This window comes from Schistocerca nitens, chromosome 2, assembly GCF_023898315.1.
Source record: "Schistocerca nitens isolate TAMUIC-IGC-003100 chromosome 2, iqSchNite1.1, whole genome shotgun sequence".
Classification (NCBI taxonomy): Eukaryota; Metazoa; Arthropoda; class Insecta; order Orthoptera; family Acrididae; genus Schistocerca; species Schistocerca nitens.
In genome coordinates this window covers 121,782,550-121,804,197 of record NC_064615.1, presented here as the reverse complement: position 1 = coordinate 121,804,197, position 21,648 = coordinate 121,782,550, and the positions used below count along the sequence as shown (strand labels likewise).

At 39.0% G+C, this 21,648-nt stretch overlaps 1 protein-coding gene across 7 annotated transcripts in view; it reads left to right on the top strand.

Moving 5' to 3' along the window:
* Window positions 1–21,648, top strand: part of LOC126235807 (WD repeat domain phosphoinositide-interacting protein 2) — an 85,341-nt gene that overhangs the window by 59,783 nt on the left and 3,910 nt on the right. Inside the window, exons 7-9 of one of the 7 annotated variants that reach the window (XM_049944643.1) lie at window positions 1,699–1,806; window positions 10,513–10,625; window positions 15,584–15,640. In XM_049944643.1, the coding sequence (XP_049800600.1) occupies window positions 1,699–1,806; window positions 10,513–10,625; window positions 15,584–15,640 (278 nt within the window). Of the gene's footprint in view, window positions 1–1,698; window positions 1,807–10,512; window positions 10,635–15,583; window positions 15,650–21,648 lie in introns of all 7 variants that reach the window. The other 6 variants (XM_049944641.1, XM_049944642.1, XM_049944640.1 and 3 more) reach the window with 6 other exon arrangements.

The window sequence follows — 21,648 nt, the reverse complement described above, 5'->3', positions numbered from 1 at the left end:
AAGCCTATATAAATAATATGCGATGTTGGCCAGTCTTGGGCCTGCCTGCAGTTGAATGTTATTTCATTTAACAAATTTTGCTTGTAGTAGTTTCCACTCCCCAGTGCTACGGACTGGTACTGATTTTCAGTCAGTTCGGAGTTGAAGGTGTGTTAGACCCAATACTACATTTAAATTTTTGCAGCACTGTTCAGCTGTTGCGGCATAGGCATTTGGAGTGCGTTGAGTACTCTTTCATTTATGTTGGACTAAATTAATTTTGTACGCTCCAAAATTTTCATTTGTATATGTCTTGCTCTTATTGTGTAAAAATGTGGTAAAAGTTATAGTTTATGTGATATTTTTGTCACAGTTGCACTGATCTTGTCTTTTCTCAGAGTGTTTTAAGTAACTATTCTTTGAAAAAAATGTAATGGTAGTTCTGAAAATAAATTTCACAAATTCATTATGTGCTGGACTTTTGTTCAAGAAATCAAAACACAGTGAAAATAGAAACATGTCTATTTTACCATGGCTTCAATAGCCGTTGAGACATTTATTATACTTTTAACAAGTTTTTTTTAGTACTGCTCTTGTAGAACTTTTGTGTTCTATATCTGGACAGAAATGGAAACTACTCTCCTCATCACAATTCCTTCTGTAATGTTTTGTAACTAGTTCCCTGTTTATAGCTTGGAACAAGTTGATTTTGGTGGACTCAAGATGAACAGTAAGGAATGGTAGTGAACTTTACATGGCCAGCTGTCTCCAGAAGAACTACTGCTACTGTTGCTCTTGTGTAGGCCCTCGAGTTGACTGTATAAGCAAAATACACAACTGAAGTAGTCTTGTCTCTGCCTCTCTCTCTCTCTCTCTCTCTCTCTCTCTCTCTCTCTCTCTCTGTTGTCTCTTCAGGAAGTAAGTAAAAGTTGAACAATCAAATTATTTTGTATCCCAAAACACAATGTGAACTGGCTATCGGACAGGGTCACTTTGAAACTCCATGTGGTTGGTGACAGATCCAACTTTAATACACTGGAAATTGATTGATTTCCTGTTTGTAATGAAGGAGATGTTGCAGACTGACACTTTTTTTTATTTATTTATTTTAAAATATGTGATAGGGAGTCATGTTTCAAGGCACTCACCTTTTCTCTGCTTTTCAGTAATCTAGCACATGGCTGTCATCTTGGTAGTCAATTGTACTCGTCTCTATAGTCAGTGCCATTGATACTCCTTCACAAACTCATTCATCACAAGACAACTGATACCATCAACAAACTAATTACTGTGACATCATGTCTGGGCCATATACCTGAGCAAGCTTTATAAGACTTCAAAAATTATGCCATGTACTCATTTGTAATGGACAATCACCAAAGCCTCTTTCATTCAGGAGTGCAGCAAATATATATCACACATTGTGATGCTGTGTGGTGCAGACACTGTCAAAATTGTCGGTTTCATCATAACTCCGTTATAAGTGTCATAATGCTTCCATCAGATGATATGTAACCACTTACCTGTGAACTGCAGACAGTAAAATTTCCTCTTGCATTTCTTACTGTTGGACATATGTGCAACTTATTTCAGAACTACCCTTCACCTATAGACTTTGTGTTTGATAAATGAATTCAGCAAGTGCCATATGTTCTCTTTCTTATTATGTTGCAATATGTTTCAGTATATTAATATTCAATTAATGGTTTTATTCAACAGCATACAAAAAGTCCTGAGGTTGCTTGTTGCTTCTGCTGATGGTTATTTGTATGTTTACAATCTGGACCCAAATGAAGGTGGTGACTGTACTCTATTGAAGCAACACAGGTCAGTATTATTAGTCCACTATTCATGTTTTGGATGTTAATTACAGCAAAAAGGCAGTCAGTTTATGTCGTAAATGGATAACTGCATCATGTTACATTCTGTTTTTATTATAGTGTGCTGCAGATATTGATCAGATTTTGCTGTTGTGCACCCACCCGCAAAAGGCACCACATATTTTTCATCTTACTGATTGACAGCATCTGTTGTTTTAGCATATTTCATTATTACTTAGCAGATTGAAAAATACACAGTAGCACAATGACATAAGAATATAGCATTGTTTAACAACAGTAAGTACATAACGTTATTAGAAGTATTTAATGAAATTCTTATGTGCAGTACAGAAAGATATTCGTTCATGAAAAGTTAGGTTCTGTGGATGGGATGTGAAATAAGTTACCTACAGACCCTATTTACATCCTCCGTTCAGAGATTGCTTTCTGGCTTGAAACAGTTTTGTAAGTGTTATCTCCCTCCTTCCCAGCCCACTTTTCTTGTGGTGATAGAAGAATAAGGTGCTGAAGATAGTGAAAAATAAGATGTAGTTTCCCAATCCTACTAATCATCCATGGTAGTGACATGTGCCTATCCCACATGTTTGTGATGTGTGTGCTGGTAGTTTCATTACATATTTTAACTGAATACCTTTTCTATTTTGACGAGAGAAGATCTGTAAGTGTGTCTGGGTATTTTTGCTCTTATTTTAAATGTTTATTATTATTTAAAAAAAAGAGGTGAAGATGTGGCTGTTTTCAGAGTAGTTGATTTCCTGCTAATGAAGTAATCCAGAAAGAATTCCCATAATTATCAGTATGAGAAGATTAGCACTAGTCATAATTTGTCTTTAATATATTCCACAGAAAGACCCAGCAGTGGTTGCTTCTGTCTGTTGATGTATAATGCCACTCACTCCATATCTCTGAATGCTGTCCTTCATGATGATATTTGCAGAGCATAATGTATGAATGAATGAATTTCCCCAAATCATTAAGCTGTAGGTTTTAGCTAATTTTGATGGGTTGACTCAACTAGTTTGTATAAAATCAGTCAGATACAGTAATGTGAAGTACTGTATCAGATTCCGATAGGTCGTATTAACTGTTTTTGTTGTATTCTCTTTAGCTGCTTTTATGTCATCTTGTTGTCTCTGTAAAGCTGTACCATGGGAAACAAGAAGAGGATGTTGGTTGGTGGCCAGTATCCTCGCTCTATAACATAAACTGCTCGCAATTAGTAACTGGGTTCTTTATTCATAAACAAAGAGATATTTAACTTAAGTTCAATGTGCTGTGGTACAAGCTCTCTTCTGTATAGTCCAATGCAGTTGAAGCAGAAGTTTGCTATGTTCACTATGAGGTTGTTATGTGCTGCCTGTCTCAGTGCTAGAGGCTAAGTCTGCAGATCCATTTCAGTGACATGCTGGAACTCCATGGCATACAGCCCCCAACTAACTCGGCATAACTAACTAAACTGACTGGCTTAGTAACTGGCTAAACTGGCCCTTCAGTCTATGCAGCAGTCCTAAATACTGGCAGCTGAGAGGGCATTGGCGGTATGTTTCCAGCAAGTCTTGTCATTGGCCTCTATTGCTACTCTTGTAACCTCTATGCCGCATGGTGTGCTGGCGCCAGTTATGCCAGCACAGTTTTTTGCTATTAACCAAAATTTAGCTTTAAATGCACCTGTTACGCGCGCGCACACACGGGCGCGCGCGCGTGTGTGTGTGTGTGTGTGTGTGTGTGTGTGTGTGTGTGTGTGTGTGTGTGTGTGTGTGTGGCGGGGGGAGGGGGTAGGAGGGGGGGGTTGCGCGTGCATTTGCAATACCTTCTTTATTTTATCATAGCATTTATGTGGAATTATTTGACTGTCATATTTAATTTATACTAAAAGCTGTGTAACTGGACTGTGTAGTTCCCCTCCTCCACCATCACAGCTCCGCTACATACAGCGGACTCAGACTGATGTAACCTATTGCATAATAGAACCCAAAGGAGCCATCAAAACCATGAGTAGTTCACACGTAATGCCAAACATCAGCATTGCAGTGCATCATATGCTGCTGATACTAGATTAAATCATCATAGTCGCGTATTATAAAACTTCACTCTTCCCACTCCACCCCACCCCCACCTCCATAGCTAACTTGCAAATTTGCCACATGGAACTGGGCTCATGTTGCCCATGCCAAAATATTGGCGTAAATATACCATTTGCAACCATTGCCGCTCCCATGATAATACTCCTTCCATACAAATTGCCATTTTTCTGTAGCAGTCTAGATCTTCATGAAGTATGTATTTCTTTATGAACTTGTATAGGGAGACACATTATAGTGACACCATGTTGACCTGAAATAGAGTTGGAGTGCTAAAATACACTTGAAGATGAAAAATAAGCACCATGAAGGAATTATGCAAATGAGGTGGAAATTGGTAGATGTGATGTACGTGTACAAACAAGTAAATGATTGATTTCAAAGAAAATAGGATGATTTATTCAACAGAGAGAGCTTCACAAATTGAGCAAGCCAATAATGCATTGATCTGCCTCTTTGCCCTTGTGCAAGTAGTTATTTGCCTTGGCATTGATTGATAAAGTTGTTGGATGTCCTCGTGAGGGATATCATCCAAAATTCTGTCCAATTGGTGCATTAGATCATAAAAATCCCAAGCTCGTTGGAGGGCCCTCCTCGTAATGCTCAAAAAATTCTGAGTTTGGAATTTGCTGACCTTGCTGGCGAAGGTAGGGCTTAGCAAGCTCAAGCAGTAAAAATATCACGGTGTGAGGGTGGGTAGTATCTTGCTGAAATGTAAACTCAGGATAGCTTGCCATGAAGAGCAACAAAACGAGTCATAGAATATCGCCAATGTACCATTGCTGTAAGGGTGCCATGGATGACAACCAAAGGGGTCCTGATATGAAAAGATATGCCACATTATTCCCGATTGTCGGGCTGTATGGTTGGTGACAGTGGAGGTGGTATCCAACCGCTGTACAGAGCATCTCCAGACAAGTGTTGGTTTGTCATTGGGGCTGAATTTGAGGTGGGACTCATCAGTGAAGACAATTCTACTCCACTCAGTGAGATTTCAGGCTGAAAACGTGCCTGGAGATGCCCTGGATAGTGATGGGATACCAACCTGAATGAATATTGCCTGCCATACAGCCTAACAACCAGGAGAAATGGTTTGGGGTACGGTACCATTTCTTTTTATAGCAGGACCCCTTTGGTTATCATTTGTGGCACCCGTATGGCACAATGCTATATTGACGATATTCTGTGTCTGATTTTGTTTCCTTTCATGACGAGCCATCCTGGCCTTACATTTGAGCAAGATAATGCTGGTCCACACAAGGCGAGAGTTTTACTGCTTGTCTTCGTGCTTGCCAAACCCTACCTTGGCCAGCAAGGTCACTGGATCTGTCCGTAATTGAGAACATTTGGAGCATTATGGGCAGGGCCTTCTAACCTGCCTTTTTTTTTTTCAGAATGATGTAACGTGTCAGTTGGACAGAATTTTGCATGATATCCCTCAGGAAGACATCCAAAAACTCTTATCAATCAATGCCAAGCTGAATAATTGCTTGCACAAGGGCCAAAGGTGGACCAATGTGTTATTGATGTGCTCAATTTGAGAAGCTCTTTCTCTTGAGTAAATCATCCAATTTTTCTGAAATTGTAATTATTTGTTTCTCAGTATTGCATTTGTACATCATATTTCGGTACATCATATTTACCCATTTCTGGCCCAATTGGATAATTCTTCTATGGTGCATTGTTTTTTCTTATCTTAGAATGTATAGTGAAAAGGAGGGATGGTATCAGTCAGGTGTGTGAAGTAATTTAACAGAGAAAATTGCATCCAAGATGCATCTGCAATCATGTCGAGATCAAATCTTTACTTGCAAGCTAGAATCAAACAGTGGCACAAACTAAAACATAGTATAAGCATCAGCTATTGAAACGAGATTCATTCATTCAGTAAAGGAAAGAAAAAGTAGTGATCAGGAATGAAAATAATAGACTCAGTAGGAAAGTAATTCAGAACGTGTACTAGAGGACAAGATCAGGAAAGTCAACAGTGAAATTCTAGTAGCACATGAGCTTCGAAAATTGAGAAGTTTCTTAACTAATGTCTATTTGAAAGCAACCAATTTTGTCTTTACTCCACACTTGAACCAGTTTCTTACTCATAATAATCAGCACATGTTTGAAGAGATTACATGCAAACATGTCAGTCATATAAATTGTGCATTTGGATGGATACTAATCTGCTTCTTATATATTGAGAATTCCCACTTAGTTTTAGAACAAGGCAGTTGACCGGACGTTAAACACTTAGTATTAAAGGCTGATATTTCTGTTTCAATGATTATCTAATACACACAGCCTCCTTTTTCTTGCTTGGCCTCTTGAGATTTGTAATTATATTTTTTCATTGATATGAATGTCAAACTGTACCAAAATCAAATAAACAAATTAACAATAGGCAGACTTGAAGTACAACAAAGGAGTGAGTTTCTCCTAACTCAACACATTCTTTGTCTGTAATGTGTCAGCTAGTTTCTCCAGTGCAGCAGAAAATCATATGCTGAAATGATATTGTTTCATATGGAATAGCATTTCATTGCATCTCTTCCCCTCTTACGTACACAAGATCCTTGTCAGACTCTATGAGCATCGCACACTTCTTTGCTATGTAGTTTGCAACTTTGACAACCCCTGCTGTGAAACTTTTTCTGCTGCCTAGGTGTTCTCCATAATTAGCAATATCTTGAGACCAGGTACATCAGAGGGCAAACTATGCGGACACTGCAATAATCTGTCATACACATACTGATATGCAACTGTTGTATACATTTGCATGGACACCTATACTCAGCCAGAAAACTGAAGAGGCATAGCTGGGGCTATTTGATGTACCACAATCACCTTCGCTGGTGACCAGAGTTGAGCACCCCACAAACCAACTAACCGCAATCAGCTTCACTCCCCTATCCTGTTTGTCATGAATAATATGTGGGAAGGAAAACTGTTGGTAAAGCTTCCATAAAAGTTGATTGTCTCTGATGCTACTGTCATTGTCATTTCATGAGATATTTTGAGGAGGAAGTAATATTTTATGTGGGAAGTAATATTTTGTTTCGCCCTTCTTTAGCAGAACACGCTACGTGATGCGCAAAGTTTATGTTGTAGCATGTGCCTTTGGATGCAGATGAGCATCCTATTATGCTGCCACACTTGCCAAATGAGCCTTTGAGGATACACATTGCTTTTCTTTAGATGACCCTTTCTTCTCATTTGAGAAAATCCCAGACTGTCAAACAATTGATACTTGGTGACCAGTCAAACCGTTTTGTAAGCTCTCCCATTTTGTTGGGAAAATTACACATTTCCTAATGATTTTTCTGACATGTCACTTGAAATTGCTTTCAACACACATTCCTAGATGTGTTATAGTTGTGATTGTTTCAGTGGTTGTTTCTTAAAAACTTATTTTGAGACCATTTTTCAAATTGTGTTCCAGCACTGTCAACTTATTTAATTCCATCTGTTTTTAATGTTTTTTGTGTTCTGCACTCTGTTCATTTACAGTTTGCATGGTTTGGGTGATAAGAGTTAAAACAGTTCGTGCACACTATTTGTCAAACAGTCAAGAACAGTAAAATTTGTGAACCAACATGAACAGAAGTGTGTCATGTTACTACACTGCCATTTTCACATTATGACACTTCGTTCTAATAAAACACTCAATAATAGCATATAAAGCTACAACTAGTAATAAGTAATGAAGAGAAGGTTTAAATAAATATAGCCTAAAAGGAAAACTCCCAACTACATTTAAGTATAACTCATAGGCAAAGGAAGTAATTTCGTATAGTCATTCGACCACCTTGAGTTTTTCATTGCCCTTAGACCATCACCAAGTTAAATTAATGAAAGAGAGACAGAAGATCCAAAGAAGTGTTCACCACATTTTGTCACAATACCCCATCCTTGCTGTCCCTTTTACTTGTTACTTGCACATTTGCACGACCCCTCCCCCCCTCCCCCGCCCGTCACACACACAAGTGCCATACATGCACAACAAGAAGATGAATAACACAATTATTTTGCATCAGGATTCAGAGAAAGAATATATAATGCATTTTACGCTGATGGAATGAACATATACTATTGACTACTTTGTATGGTTTGCCACCGACCAAAATCTTCAATCCTTAGTGTGAAGTAGATTTCAGATTTTGAATAATTTTAGCTTTGAAAGTTCCTGACAAATTTAATCCTGTGGTGGACTAGGACCCAAACCCGGAACATTGCCTTTGCAGGATTGCTCATACTGAACTATCCACAACACACAACCCCTTCCTGCAACTTCAGGCCTTGCAGAACTTCTGGCCAAGGTACCAGTTATGAGTCCCAGCCAGGCACACAATTTTAATTTGATAGGAAGTTTCAAAACACTGGACACTGCTGCAGGATTAAAAACCCCATATTCAATTTTAGCATGGTGTAATGAATTTCTTATTTATTTTACCTTGGTTCGTGAGACTTGTGTTAAAATTTACTTCATCCTCAGCAATATGAAACTCTGCAAAAATTTCTGTCTCAAAGTTAAGAAAATTTATGAAATCATTTAAACTGAATCAGTTGATTGCCTGGCAACTGGCAAAATTTATTTTTGTAAATCCTTACAGGGTAATCAATAACTGCAAAATAAAATTTTGATTAAAAAGAAAACGAACAACTTTGATAGCAATGGTTGTGGTCTTACATTTTGGTATTTCTGAATGTTTTCAGTGTTGAAAGGACTATGATACATTCAGTTAATTTCGCATTGTTTCTACCTCCGCGTGTTCTCCTCCATTTTCCACCTCTCTTGGACTGTGCTAATATCACAACTTAAATATTCTTTTTGCTATTTTCTTCCTAATCTGTCTGAAAGAATCCTGGAAGTTTTTCATATCTGCAATGAAATGGTTACTTTAATAGAGCATTTTGCATTGTTTAGTGTGTTGTGGTGACTAATCTTCTTGCATGACAGATATAATTGTGTATATTAACTTTATAGATTTCACTGTAATGAATTCTTTGTTTGAATTGAGTTGTGTTACTTACGTTTTATGTTTGGTTACTAATTTAGTTTCCAGAAACTACTCACGCCAGAAAAATGCAAATCTTGGTTTTCTGTTAGCTGTAGTATTTGATTGTGTGTCATTTCTTATATGTAATTTTAATAATATTTTGTAGAACAGTAGGAGCATGATTATCAGGTTATTGTACATGAAATGTTGGAATTGGTAATGGACTTCCAGATACTCTACTTGTTGCAAATGATCTGTCATTAATCAATATGAGTGTCATTTGATGCTGTATATTTCACCCAAGAAGAATAAGAACATTAATGCCACTTTTGTTGAAGTTTGACATTATAGACCGAAGAAACTCCTCAAAGGCATTTTACAGGTGTGATTTTGGTGACCCTTCTCCCCGCTAAAAAATTGCAGACATTTTAAACTATTGCAGTCAGCTAGGAAGAAATCTGGTGAGTATGGTAGATGTGAAAGTGTTTCGTTATGCAGGCGGTGCATCTTTTGGCCTGGTTTTTCCTTCAAAACACAATATCTTGTATAATTCCACTTTCATTGACCAGTCTTACTTTAATAAATCAGATTTCAATACATTTCATTTGGTTTTTGTGCTTCTTAGCTTTTTCTATCATCAGATTTCAGTGAAAAATAATCATTCACTTTTATTTCACTCATGTCGAGGTTGGTACTGAGACAGATAGTGCAGTTGTAAACACAGTGGAGTTGGACTGAGAAAGAGCAGGGTTCGTATTTCTATGCAGCCTTCCAGGTGAAAGCTCTCTGGAGTTTCACTAAATTATTCATGTAAACACAGGGATGATTCCTTTGAAGGGGCCACAACTGATTTTCTTTCACATTGTTGTCCCTTTTTAGATTGTACTTCATAACAGATGACTTTGTCACCAGGACTTTAATCTGTTTTTCAGATGTGAGCTGGGGTTTAACATTTTATTTGCTGATTAGGAAATCTAATTGTTGTATTGAGTGCAAGTAATTGTCATATAATACATATTTCACGCACATAATAATGAAAACAGTCAATTTTTGACCAATAATGTAATTGGATAGGTAAAAAATCTACTCAGCAAGTGGCAACAGAACACACACATAATTATAACCATATTTCATGCACAGATATAGGATGCTCTCATATCCAAGAGGACATATGCTCTGCATTATCCTCTTGAGCAATCCACATACAAATTTTCCAATTCTACCATGAAACGGGAAACCTGAAATAAAGTATACCTGGTATCACTAATTTCATAGTGACAGTGTATCATTTTTTGATTTACAGCATCAAGTGAAAATTAATTCCTTTCTGCTAGTCTTTGATGTCTTTTTTGTATTGTAAAACATCACAAAGATTATGAAGGAATTCTTGACTCAACAGCTATATCAGCATTTATATGGTTGTGAACATGGGCCATCACTTTACTAACACCATTTGGAATACAGGTCTCCTATTTTGAGACAGTATTGATGGAATTTGGAAATATGGAAATAACAGAATTCTAGAATCAATATTTCATGTGCAATGAGCTGATCACACATGACAGTGTTTTGTGTAATTTCCATTAACAGCTAAATGTATTGCAAAACTCATGGTTTCAGACTGGATGGGAAACTGGAGCAGCCAGCAGAACAGGCAGCTGGTGCAACTTGTATAAGCCCTGAGAATGCTCACTCTGCTTCCAAACCTGTTACTAATGCGTCTGCACCACCAGGTGATCACTGTCAGTTATAGCAACACTCAGTCAAGTGCTTATTATCTGTCAACATCCTTTGACTTTCTTGGCATTTCTTAACATCCTTTAACACTGCTGTGTGTGTGTGTGTGTGTGTGTGTGTGTGTGTGTGTGTGTGTGTGTGTGTGTGTGTGTGTGAGCATGCTCCCACGGCGAGAGCCATTGTTATTCCATAAAGTCTTCTGGGCAGTAGGTCATACCATAACATAAAGTGAACCACCTTTTTTACTCATTACAGTGGTGGTCAGAACATTATTTCACCTTACAATATGATGTGATCTGTGACCCAGAAGGATTTTATGAAACTGTGTGTGTGTTATTACATTAATATTTGTTTAATCATAAGTTTATTTACATTGCCAAAATAAATGTAACAGCAAGAATCTGTTTCATAGCTGATAGAGTGGGCACCTCTGTCAGCTACAGACTTGCTGCACACAACATATTGTGTTGTTAGACTTATTATTAAACAAGTATAAAAATTTGTTCCTCAGTTGGAAATTTCATGTGAATAGATTGATGAACTGAAGAAATTATTAGGTACTGATGAAATACCAGTGGAACACTTTCAGGTGTTATGCCAAAGGATAAGCCAAGAACCATAAAAGCTCATGAATGAAATTTATGAAATTGAGGAAGTTCTTTCAGATTTTGAAAAAAAGAAAATATAACTATTGCACATACAAAGAAAGCAACAGTAATTAGGCATGAAAGTTATTACAGAATGTGTCTAGCATCACATGTGCGAGAAACACTCTCAAGACTAGATGATCGAAGAATGCAAGGGAAAATTGAATGTAGGTTAACAGAGGACTAGCTTGATTTTAGGAGAAGGAATTTCAGCACTATGTTAATTAATAGAGCATAGATTTAGGAAAAATGCGGAAACATACATGGCATTTGTTGGTTTGGAAAAGTCTTTTAAAAGTGTGGAATGAAATAAAAATGTTTTCTATTCTTAGGCAGTGTGGTTTCGGCTACAGGGATAGAAGATAATCCATACTCTTTATTCAAAGCATATAGTCATTATTGTTAGAAAAATACAAGAAGCTGCTAACTGTAATAAAAGAAACATAAGGTAATGATATATGCAGAAGGTGGATATTTTGAATGGCTAAATGTTAAAACTAGAAAGATTCAGTCAAGGACTGCACAAAGCAAAAGAACTTTCTGCAAGAACATCATCTGCTACATCCAAAAGTATAAACTTTGGAAAACAAATATTCATGATAAGCTATATTTGGAGCACAGCTCTGTATGGGTGTGAAACATGGACAATTGGGAAAACAGGAAAGAAATGGTTATAAGCGTTTGACATCTGACTAATTTTAGTATGGTGCATAAAAAAACTAAAAACTTGGGTTGTGATGTTGTGACATACTCCTTTGTGATAGAACACTATTAAAGAAAGTGTTAATGTTGTTGTGGATTACACTAGCACTCTGGGAGATGATTAATCAGAAAATGTATCCAAACAGTGGAAATGAGTAGACGGAGAAAATGCAAGAGTCAGAGATAAAGCAGAGAGAACCAGTGACAACTTAATCAAAAAATAAGGAAGAATTATTTTATCCATATGTTTGTGGGAGCTGCTTCATTTAGAAAGTGTTCTATTGTGCCAGGATCGTATCTAAAATATGCTGACATGGCTACAAAATAAAAATAACTTTTGTGTTGCCTACACCCTTGAGCAGGTACTCTTTTATTGGACACCTCTATGTGATGTTGTGTTTTATTTTGTGAGCTTGTGTGCTAATTTTTCTGTTTTTGGCTACTTAAACACCTTCTCATTTTGTCTCCTGGCTTAGTAGACTCTGTTCCAGAACTTCCAACCCCAGATAAATCCAAGGTGGTCCCTGGGAGCCGAATCTTGAGCTTATGTGCCAGTTGCCAACAACATTGTTATATTACTAAGGGAGTCTACTGATACGTACATTTCCATCCTGCATACTTTCATCCTGGAAATGTCTGGTTATCACCATGCTAAAAAATATTTTTTTTTTCCTTCCTTGCAGTAACAACTGATAAATTGTTAGTACAGTCGGGAAGCTACACTTTGGAGTCAAGTGTAACAGTTAAGGTTTCAAGAGATTGTTGTTAATTTGTACGCAAATTTTGCAGGATGTCACTTAATATAGTATGTGATACAGAATATTCCTACTTATTTTATTTGTAATAGTATGAACATGTTGAGAGCAAATATGATGAAAAATGCCCATGATAATTCTTTGAACCATTACAGCTTATATCACAGACATGATTGTGTAGAAAATAATAATCACAATTATATAAAACTCCCATAGTGAGATGTTTATTGTTCCTTTTGATTTGCTGAAATAAGCATCAACACAGCATTTTTGTACTCTACTCATTCTGTCAGACATATTCTCAAAATTTCTTAATAAGAATATCGAATTTTTCAGAGGCCATATCCTTATGGCATTTAATAATAAGACAGTTACAGAAATAAAAATGCTGTAAGTTCTCTATAATGTTTAAAATAGGACTAGAGGTATTATTGAAATATGTGTAAATATCCATTAACATGTCAACCTTAGTCTGAGGAGGTACTTGAAGGAATGTTAATGCCCATTACGTACACGCTGGACAGTTTCTTCGCAGACTGCATTTTTCAGTAATAAGTACAAATATTTGATTTGTTTTTGAGGAGAATCGAGAAGCAAGATTTCGAAACCACGTCTGTTGTAAAATTGTTGATGCCTACTTTACTGATTAAAAATATGAAGTGTAATTTTATCAAAAGTATCTTCAAAAAAGTTACTATTTTGATAGTCAGGAGTTATAATCCTCAAAGTGCTGCAACTAAGATGATGTTTGTTTACTTATCATATGCAGTTGGAGTCGGCCTATGGACTGAGGTGAGAGGTTGTGTCGGGTGGACAGGGTCGAGGGAGAAAGAGTTTGGAGGTGGGAAGAGAGATTGGAAAGAGATAGCTAGCAGTTCTTTTGTTGTGCCTGTCTGTGACTCAATGTCTCCACTGTGAGTGAGTAGCAATTTATCCTTTTCATAATATTGTCATATCATAAAGCAGCTTAGTGTTTCACAAAATGCAAATAGCAGCATGCCCAATATACAAAAAGGAGTACGTGAATAATACCTGACAATTCTTTAAAAATCAAATCTTATTCAGCTATTAGAAGCATTGAGTTGTTGACAGGCACATAAAAAGAACGAAAACTTTGCTATCTTTCAGACTATCTGAAAACACGCAATGCCAGGATGGCAGTTCTGTGTGTGGAATGAGATGAGAGGTTGTGTCAGATGGATAGGCTAGAGGGAGAAAGAGATGGGAAGTGGGGAGAGAGCTTTGGGAGGGATAGGTAGCAGCTCGAACAGAGCCTGCTGGTGTGCGGTTTAGGAATGCATGATGGAGAGGCAGCATGTTCCTGGGTTAGGAATGTGACACACTATCCTGGAGCGAAATGTTCATACAATACAGGTTCTAGGTTGTAGCATAATAATTGTGTTGTTTGAAGCTTTGTGGGGTTCAGAGAAGAAAAATCAGTTAACTGTAGGTGTTGAGCATACTTTGACCCACACTGTAACTGAAGAGTAAAAAAATATGTTATCTGTGGAGATCTTGTCCTAGTGAATATGATGAAATGCATAATAAATTTTGAGAGACTACCAGTCAGTTTTGAGATTAACTACCGTGTGGCAGCTAGGTACATAGTACAGTTTTCAGCTTATTCAACTCTCAAATTGTAATTAATGCTTATTGCATCTGAAGTTAATGTTGGGGTGGAGTGACTAGATAGTGCTCACCTTCAGGAGGCCAATTTTCATAATACACTGCCAGTAGACTCATTTAAATGTACAGGAAAGATGCTGTCTGTCATTCAAAATTCTTTGCTCAGGGAGGAAACAGGCATATATTTGGGAAGTATGGAAATGGGTTCAGGTCACTCAGATCCTAGACTGAGGAGGACGCACATGAAAACAGAAGTGTGTATCCCAGTCTAGGGTCTGGGTGACCTGCTCATCCTTCCGAAGTAACCATTGCAATTATTCTTTAATTTATGCCCAGATTTTTCATTATTGCACAGATCAAAGTAATTGGTTGTTCAGTAACAATTGTAGTAACTCTTTCTTATCTGTCAGAATAATTGGATGTGTATTCGAAAGGAAGTGATTTTCTGAAAAGTATCATCATAATTAAATACTAGTACTTAAGTTTACTAGTTCCATCTTGTACCCATGAAAGATGACAGTGATGCAAGAATATGAACCAGAAGAAAAATTTAGATGAACCAAAGAAATGACTTGACGGCATAAGGACCAAAATGCTTCCTTAGGAATAGAAAGGGAACATTTAATTACAATTAATGGGGCAGTATAGTCTCTTCACTACTCACTGAACAAGTTTCTTGTGTTTATTGCACTTTGGGGGAGAGAATTGAGAACTGTCAGTGAGAGTTAATATCAGTGCTTTAAAAACAGGCTGGGTCAGATTGCACTGAGTAGGAGTATAAATTTTCTTGCTTTCTGCTTGATAAAGCAGGAAGTAATTTTACAAGAGGCTATGCTGACCTTCAGACCTGTAGTGAATATTCTCTATAGTACTTCACCATGTAGCATTTTAAATCATTTTTGGAATCTTGCTAGTAGAGAACCCATACCCTAACACTAACCTTTGCCTGAGAAATACAGGTGGGTTGATTAGAGTTTCTTCTGACTAGTAGTTATCCATTTAGAGCAGTCTGGAAAGTACTTAACGGGCATATGTAATTGGTAAATTTCTTCCAGGTCTACTTTTTGCATGTAATAGCTGTAGTTATAGTTTTAGTGACCTTTTTATTTTTCTTTTTCTATGAAAAGGCATGAAATCCTAATCCTCTTTTTGTTAACTCCAATCCTCCTTACACCAATCCTTTTGAAATTGACTGAGCATGTTTTTTGTTGCCCTTTACTCCAGGCGCCATAAGTAGCTACGCTGGGATATTGAAGGGCTGCTCTCCAGGCTCCATGTCAGGTACTGTTGGTATGTCTGGAGCTTCAGGACAATTAACAAATTACTTTATGAACCACTAGTTTATGACTACAACAAAATGGAGGCAATTTAGTTTGCATGCAGCCATTTGTTGTCATAGGATAGCACTGTCCCATAAAAATGCCCATAATATGTTCAGTTAAAGGCACTAATGTTCACAATTAGTAATTGTTTCACTCTGACATGATGCATGTATAGCAGAACTCTGGTAAGACAGCCAAGAGTCAATACTGATTATGTTTATTTTAGGGATGTAGGGATGTGGTGTGCTAAAATGTTAATTTCCTTATACCTAGTTTAATGAGTTGTGTTTGTGATGTGGATTATCTGTAACTATTTTTGATATGTATAACTGTATTTTGGGAATAGACTACACAGCTGATGAGTATGTTCAGAAAAGTGAAATGTGTGTGTGTGTGTGTGTGTGTGTGTGTGTGGGGGGGGGGGGGGGGGAAGAGAGAGAGAGAGAGAGAGAGAGAGAGAGAGAGAGAGAGAGAGAGAATGAAACTGATAATCATCATTGTAGGCCAACATAAAATACTGTTTTTAAAAAAAGATAAATATGTGATTAGGGTATTTCCTACATTAACAGTATAATGCAAATGGATAAGTAAAAAAAAAAAAAAAAAAAAAATCACTCAGCAAGCAGCAGCAGGAGAACACGCACGCACACATAAAGCTTTAACTTTTACAAGCTTTTGGGGCCAGTGGCTGCTCCTTCTGGCAGAAGAGTTGAAGGGAAAGGAAGAGGGGTGAAGGAAAAGGTTCAGGGAAATGGTATAGTTCAGAACACTCACCCAGAAACCCGGGGCAACTTACCGGACAGGATGAGAAGGAAAGACTGATTGTTGGAGACTGCACTGGATGAGATTTTGAAATCCTGCCCAGTGCAGTCCCCAGCAATGATTGTTTCCTTCTCATCCTGTCCAGTAAATGGCCTCTGACCCGCGGTTCTGGGTGACATTTCTGAATTGTTCTCCTTTCTGTAAACCTCTCCAGTTCTTTTCCTTCACCCCTCTTCTTTCCTCTTCAACTCTTCTGTCAAGAGGAGCCACTGGCTCCAAAAGCTTGTACAAGTTAAACCTCTTTTGTGTGTGTGTGTTCTCCTGCCATCACTTGGTGAGTAGATTTTTCTACCTATCCATTTACATTATATTATCAGTAACGGATTATTTTTATTGTAATATCTCAACAAAGTATGGGAATTATACACAGATGAGAATGAAAAAATGTGCATGCAATATGTGTTTACAAAGAAGTGTAAATTAGCAAAGAGAGATACTGAAGAAATGAGAGGGAAACTGACAGTGATAGTGAAGGAGAGAAAATGGAAAGAAAATATAATCTGTGTTCATTCTGAGACAAATAATGAGCTGATGGAAACAAGTGCTCAAATCATAACATTCAGTGTTGCTTTGTGTCTTCAGTGCAGTGTCAACTCATACTTATTATTGTACCATCTTATTAGTTATTTCCAACTCCATCATACAGTAAATAACTGATGTACGAAAAAGAACATTTAACAGGTAATGAGGTCTCCCTCTCTCTCACCCCTCCCCCTCTCACCCCTCTCACCCCTCCCACTCTCCCCCTATCGCCCTCTCCCCCTATCGCCCTCTCCCCCTATCGCCCTCTCCCCCTATCGCCCTCTCCCCCTATCGCCCTCTCCCCCTATCGCCCTCTCCCCCTATCGCCCTCTCCCCCTATCGCCCCCTCCCCCTATCGCCCCCTCCCCCCCTCTCTCTCCCCCTCCTCTAACTCTCCACCCTCTATCTCTCCCCCCTCTATCTCTCTCTCCCCCCTCTATCTCTCTCTCCCCCCTCTATCTCTCTCTCCCCCCTCTATCTCTCTCTCCCCCCTCTATCTCTCTCTCCCCCCTCTATCTCTCTCTCCCCCCTCTATCTCTCTCTCCCCCCTCTCTCTCTCTCTCCCCCCCCTCTCTCTCTCTCCCCCCTCTATCTCTCTCTCCCCCCTCTATCTCTCTCTCCCCCCTCTATCTCTCTCTCCCCCCTCTATCTCTCTCCCCCCCCTCTCTCTCCCAGTGTGTGTGTGTGTGTGTGTGTGTGTGTGTGTTCATTGAAGAATGAACCACATCTGCAGCTAGTTGATGTTTGTATGTAGTTGTGTTAGGAGTATACATTTTTGAGTAAGTAAGGCTACCCTCATCTATATTATTTTTATTTTGCGTTTGCATATTTGATCACAATGAGTCTTGTTTATCTCAATAGCACAAGTCTCAGTCTCCACTTTACCATTTGTGTGAGTTCTGTTATTATATGTGTGTGTAACTGTATCGGTTGTATTCATAAACTGTGGAAGTTACAAGCAGAAATGAAAAATCCCAATGTTAATGTAATCAGATTCCTGCTAAGATTGTATTTAACAACAGACCCATGTTTCGGTAGAGTGCAGGAATAAAAGTGCATTTAGAATCAGTTTCCTCTACTTTTCTGACTATTGTTTCTTTTTCCATAAGAATAATTTTTGGACTTCCAAGACTGCAAAATTCGGTAATGACAGGTTCATTTTGCTGTTAGGTTCTACCATATTTCAGTTTGTGTTTTTATGTGAGGGACAGGATTTATTTGTGTGTTTGCAGTTGGGGTGAAATCACTTCTCTGTTTGAAGCACAGTTTGTAGCAGTTTCTCATGGTAGATATAGTTAAAGAATTAAGTAACAAAGTTTAATAATCCTAATGCCTTGAGCAGAACTCAAACATAAATATTGGGAAAATTAAATAATTGCTGAGTTCTTCTAAAAGGATAAATCATTACCTGTCAGATGAAAAAACAGTGATATACACTCCTGGAAATGGAAAAAAGAACACATTGACACCGGTGTGTCAGACCCACCATACTTGCTCCGGACACTGCGAGAGGGCTGTACAAGCAATGATCACACGCACGGCACAGCGGACACACCAGGAACCGCGGTGTTGGCCGTCGAATGGCGCTAGCTGCGCAGCATTTGTGCACCGCCGCCGTCAGTGTCAGCCAGTTTGCCGTGGCATACGGAGCTCCATCGCAGTCTTTAACACTGGTAGCATGCCGCGACAGCGTGGACGTGAACCGTATGTGCAGTTGACGGACTTTGAGCGAGGGTGTATAGTGGGCATGCGGGAGGCCGGGTGGACGTACCGCCGAATTGCTCAACACGTGGGGCATGAGGTCTCCACAGTACATCGATGTTGTCGCCAGTGGTCGGCGGAAGGTGCACGTGCCCGTCGACCTGGGACCGGACCGCAGCGACGCACGGATGCACGCCAAGACCGTAGGATCCTACGCAGTGCCGTAGGGGACTGCACCGCCACTTCCCAGCAAATTAGGGACACTGTTGCTCCTGGGGTATCGGCGAGGACCATTAGCAACCGTCTCCATGAAGCTGGGCTACGGTCCCGCACACCGTTAGGCCGTCTTCCGCTCATGCCCCAACATCGTGCAGCCCGCCTCCAGTGGTGTCGCGACAGGCGTGAATGGAGGGACGAATGGACACGTGTTGTCTTCAGCGATGAGAGTCGCTTCTGCCTTGGTGCCAATGATGGTCGTATGCGTGTTTGGCGCCGTGCAGGTGAGTGCCACAATCAGGACTGCATACGACCGAGGCACACAGGGCCAACACCCGGCATCATGGTGTGGGGAGCGATCTCCTACACTGGCCGTACACCACTGGGGGGGAAATCACAACACCAAGGAGTTGTTGTGCAATATAAACGAAAGTTGGTAGGCATGTTTCCACATCTGAAAGATGATGTCTGTTCAGATTTCACGCCAGTTGCTTAAAATGGCACTGTTACCACTACTATGAGGACACAAATCAGGTTTGCTTTAAGTACCCAATGTAACGATTGCAAGTGTTAGTTATTTTTGACATTAGGCATGGTGAGTTGACGTTAGTCAAGAATTCCTTTAAGGCTACAGAGATGCCATTATCAGTACCTCACTGAGTTTCAACGAGGTTGTGTAATAGGGCTACTAGAAACTGGATGTTCCTTCTGTGATGTTGCACAGAGGCTTGGCAAGAAAGTAGCCACTGTAAATGAGTACTGGCAGGGCCACAAAAATGTGTGGTAGAAAGGAAACTGGGCTACGGTCAGGCACATGGCACTACTGAGAGGGAAGACCACTGTGTTTGGCTATGGCTCTGGCTATGGCTCTGGCACATTGAACAGCATCTGTAGCAGCAATTTGAGCAGCAGTTAGCACCACAGTGACACAACAAACTGTTAAGAATTTGTTGCTTCAAGGACTGCTCCAAGGCAGACATGCTGTAGCATGCATTCCACTTACCCCAAACCACCACCATTTACGACTTCAGTGATGTCAAGCAGGAGCTCATCGGAGGACAGAGTGGAGGTCTGTCGTCCTTTCTGATGGAAGCTGATTCTACCTCGGTGCCAGTGATGGCCGTGTATTGGTTAGGTGGATGGCAGTTTGAGGGCCTGCAACCAATGTCTGTGCGCTAAACACACTGGATGTGCACCTGGAGTTATGGTCTGGTGTGTGATTTCACATGACAGTAGGTGCACTCTTGTGGTTATCCCCGGCACCCTGATTGCAAATTTGTACATCAGTCTAGTGATTCGACCTGTTGTGCTGCCTTTCATGAACTCCATTCCAGGGATATTTACCAACAGGATAACACTCACCAGCAGACCACTATTGCAACCCAACACGGTCTACAGACTGTTGACATGCCTTGGCCTACTCAATCACCACATCTGTCTTCAGTTGAGCACATATGGGACATCATCGGGTGACAACTCCAGCACCATCCACAACCAGCATTAACTATGTTGACTGACCAAGTGTAACAGGCATGAATCTCCATCCCACAAACTGATATACACCATCTGTACAATATAATACATGCAAATTTGCATGCTTGCATTCAGTATTCTGTCAGTTACACTGGTTATTACTGTACCAGCATTTCATATTTGCTCTGACTCATCTCATGCTTACATTAACCTGTGATCTTTCAGTGTGAATCACTTAATATGTTATCTGGACAAATGTGTTCCCAAAATATCATTACTCTACATTAATTATTTTTTGCTGTTGCAATTTTTTTCTATCAGTGTGCTATAGTTAATAAATCTTATAATTTCAAAAACAAAAGTGGTATGTTGTGAGGAAAGTGAGAGAAGCGAAAACTAATCTTCAGATAGCCAGTACTGTTCATCAGTCTCTGCTAAACACTTTTTAATAGACTGCATTGCTGTATTCGTGCAAAGAAGTTATCAGGGACATTAAACAACTATTACTATTTAAGAAAACCCACAGTGTGTTGCTGTGAATGATTAACATTAAATTCTTTGTGTACCTTATTCGCATATTTCTCCTTAGTAACATTATGTAACCATGGTTGCATAAATTTGTTTTCTCATACATGTTAGTTCCTTGGGTGCCTCATAATTCTCTCCTTTCATTCTTTTCTTCTGTGCCTCCTCTTATTTCACCCAGATGGCCTCTGCTACCTAGTTCTGCATCTACTGGCCCTTCTGGATACTGATTGCTCAGTAATGTGACACAGCTGGAAAAAATCAGTTTAACTTCTTGGAGATTGTTAGGTGTTCTGGGAACAACTTGTCTCTAATCAGGTCACACAAAACTTTTTTAAAATAAAATGGATTTTCAAAATATTCAATATTGTGCATAAGAAAGGTACTGTTAATCTAATGGTTAAAAAAAAAAAAGGTTGGAGATGGTATTCAGTCACTTGTATTTCTGCCCTGTCCTGTCCTGTCTTTGAGGTTTAAACTAAACTAGTTTTCTTTCAAACATGCAAAGAAAGATAAGAGAACATAACAATTTAAGCCTTCATCATTTTAAACTTAGAGTGTAGATGATACAAGTGCATTAGAACCCCAGCTTTGTTGCATGTTAATGATGAAATTTTTTTCGTGTGAATTATCAAACTGATTTTATTCATGTGCTTATAATATAGCTAACTATACAAGTGCTATTTCTCAAATGACTTTTGAAACAGT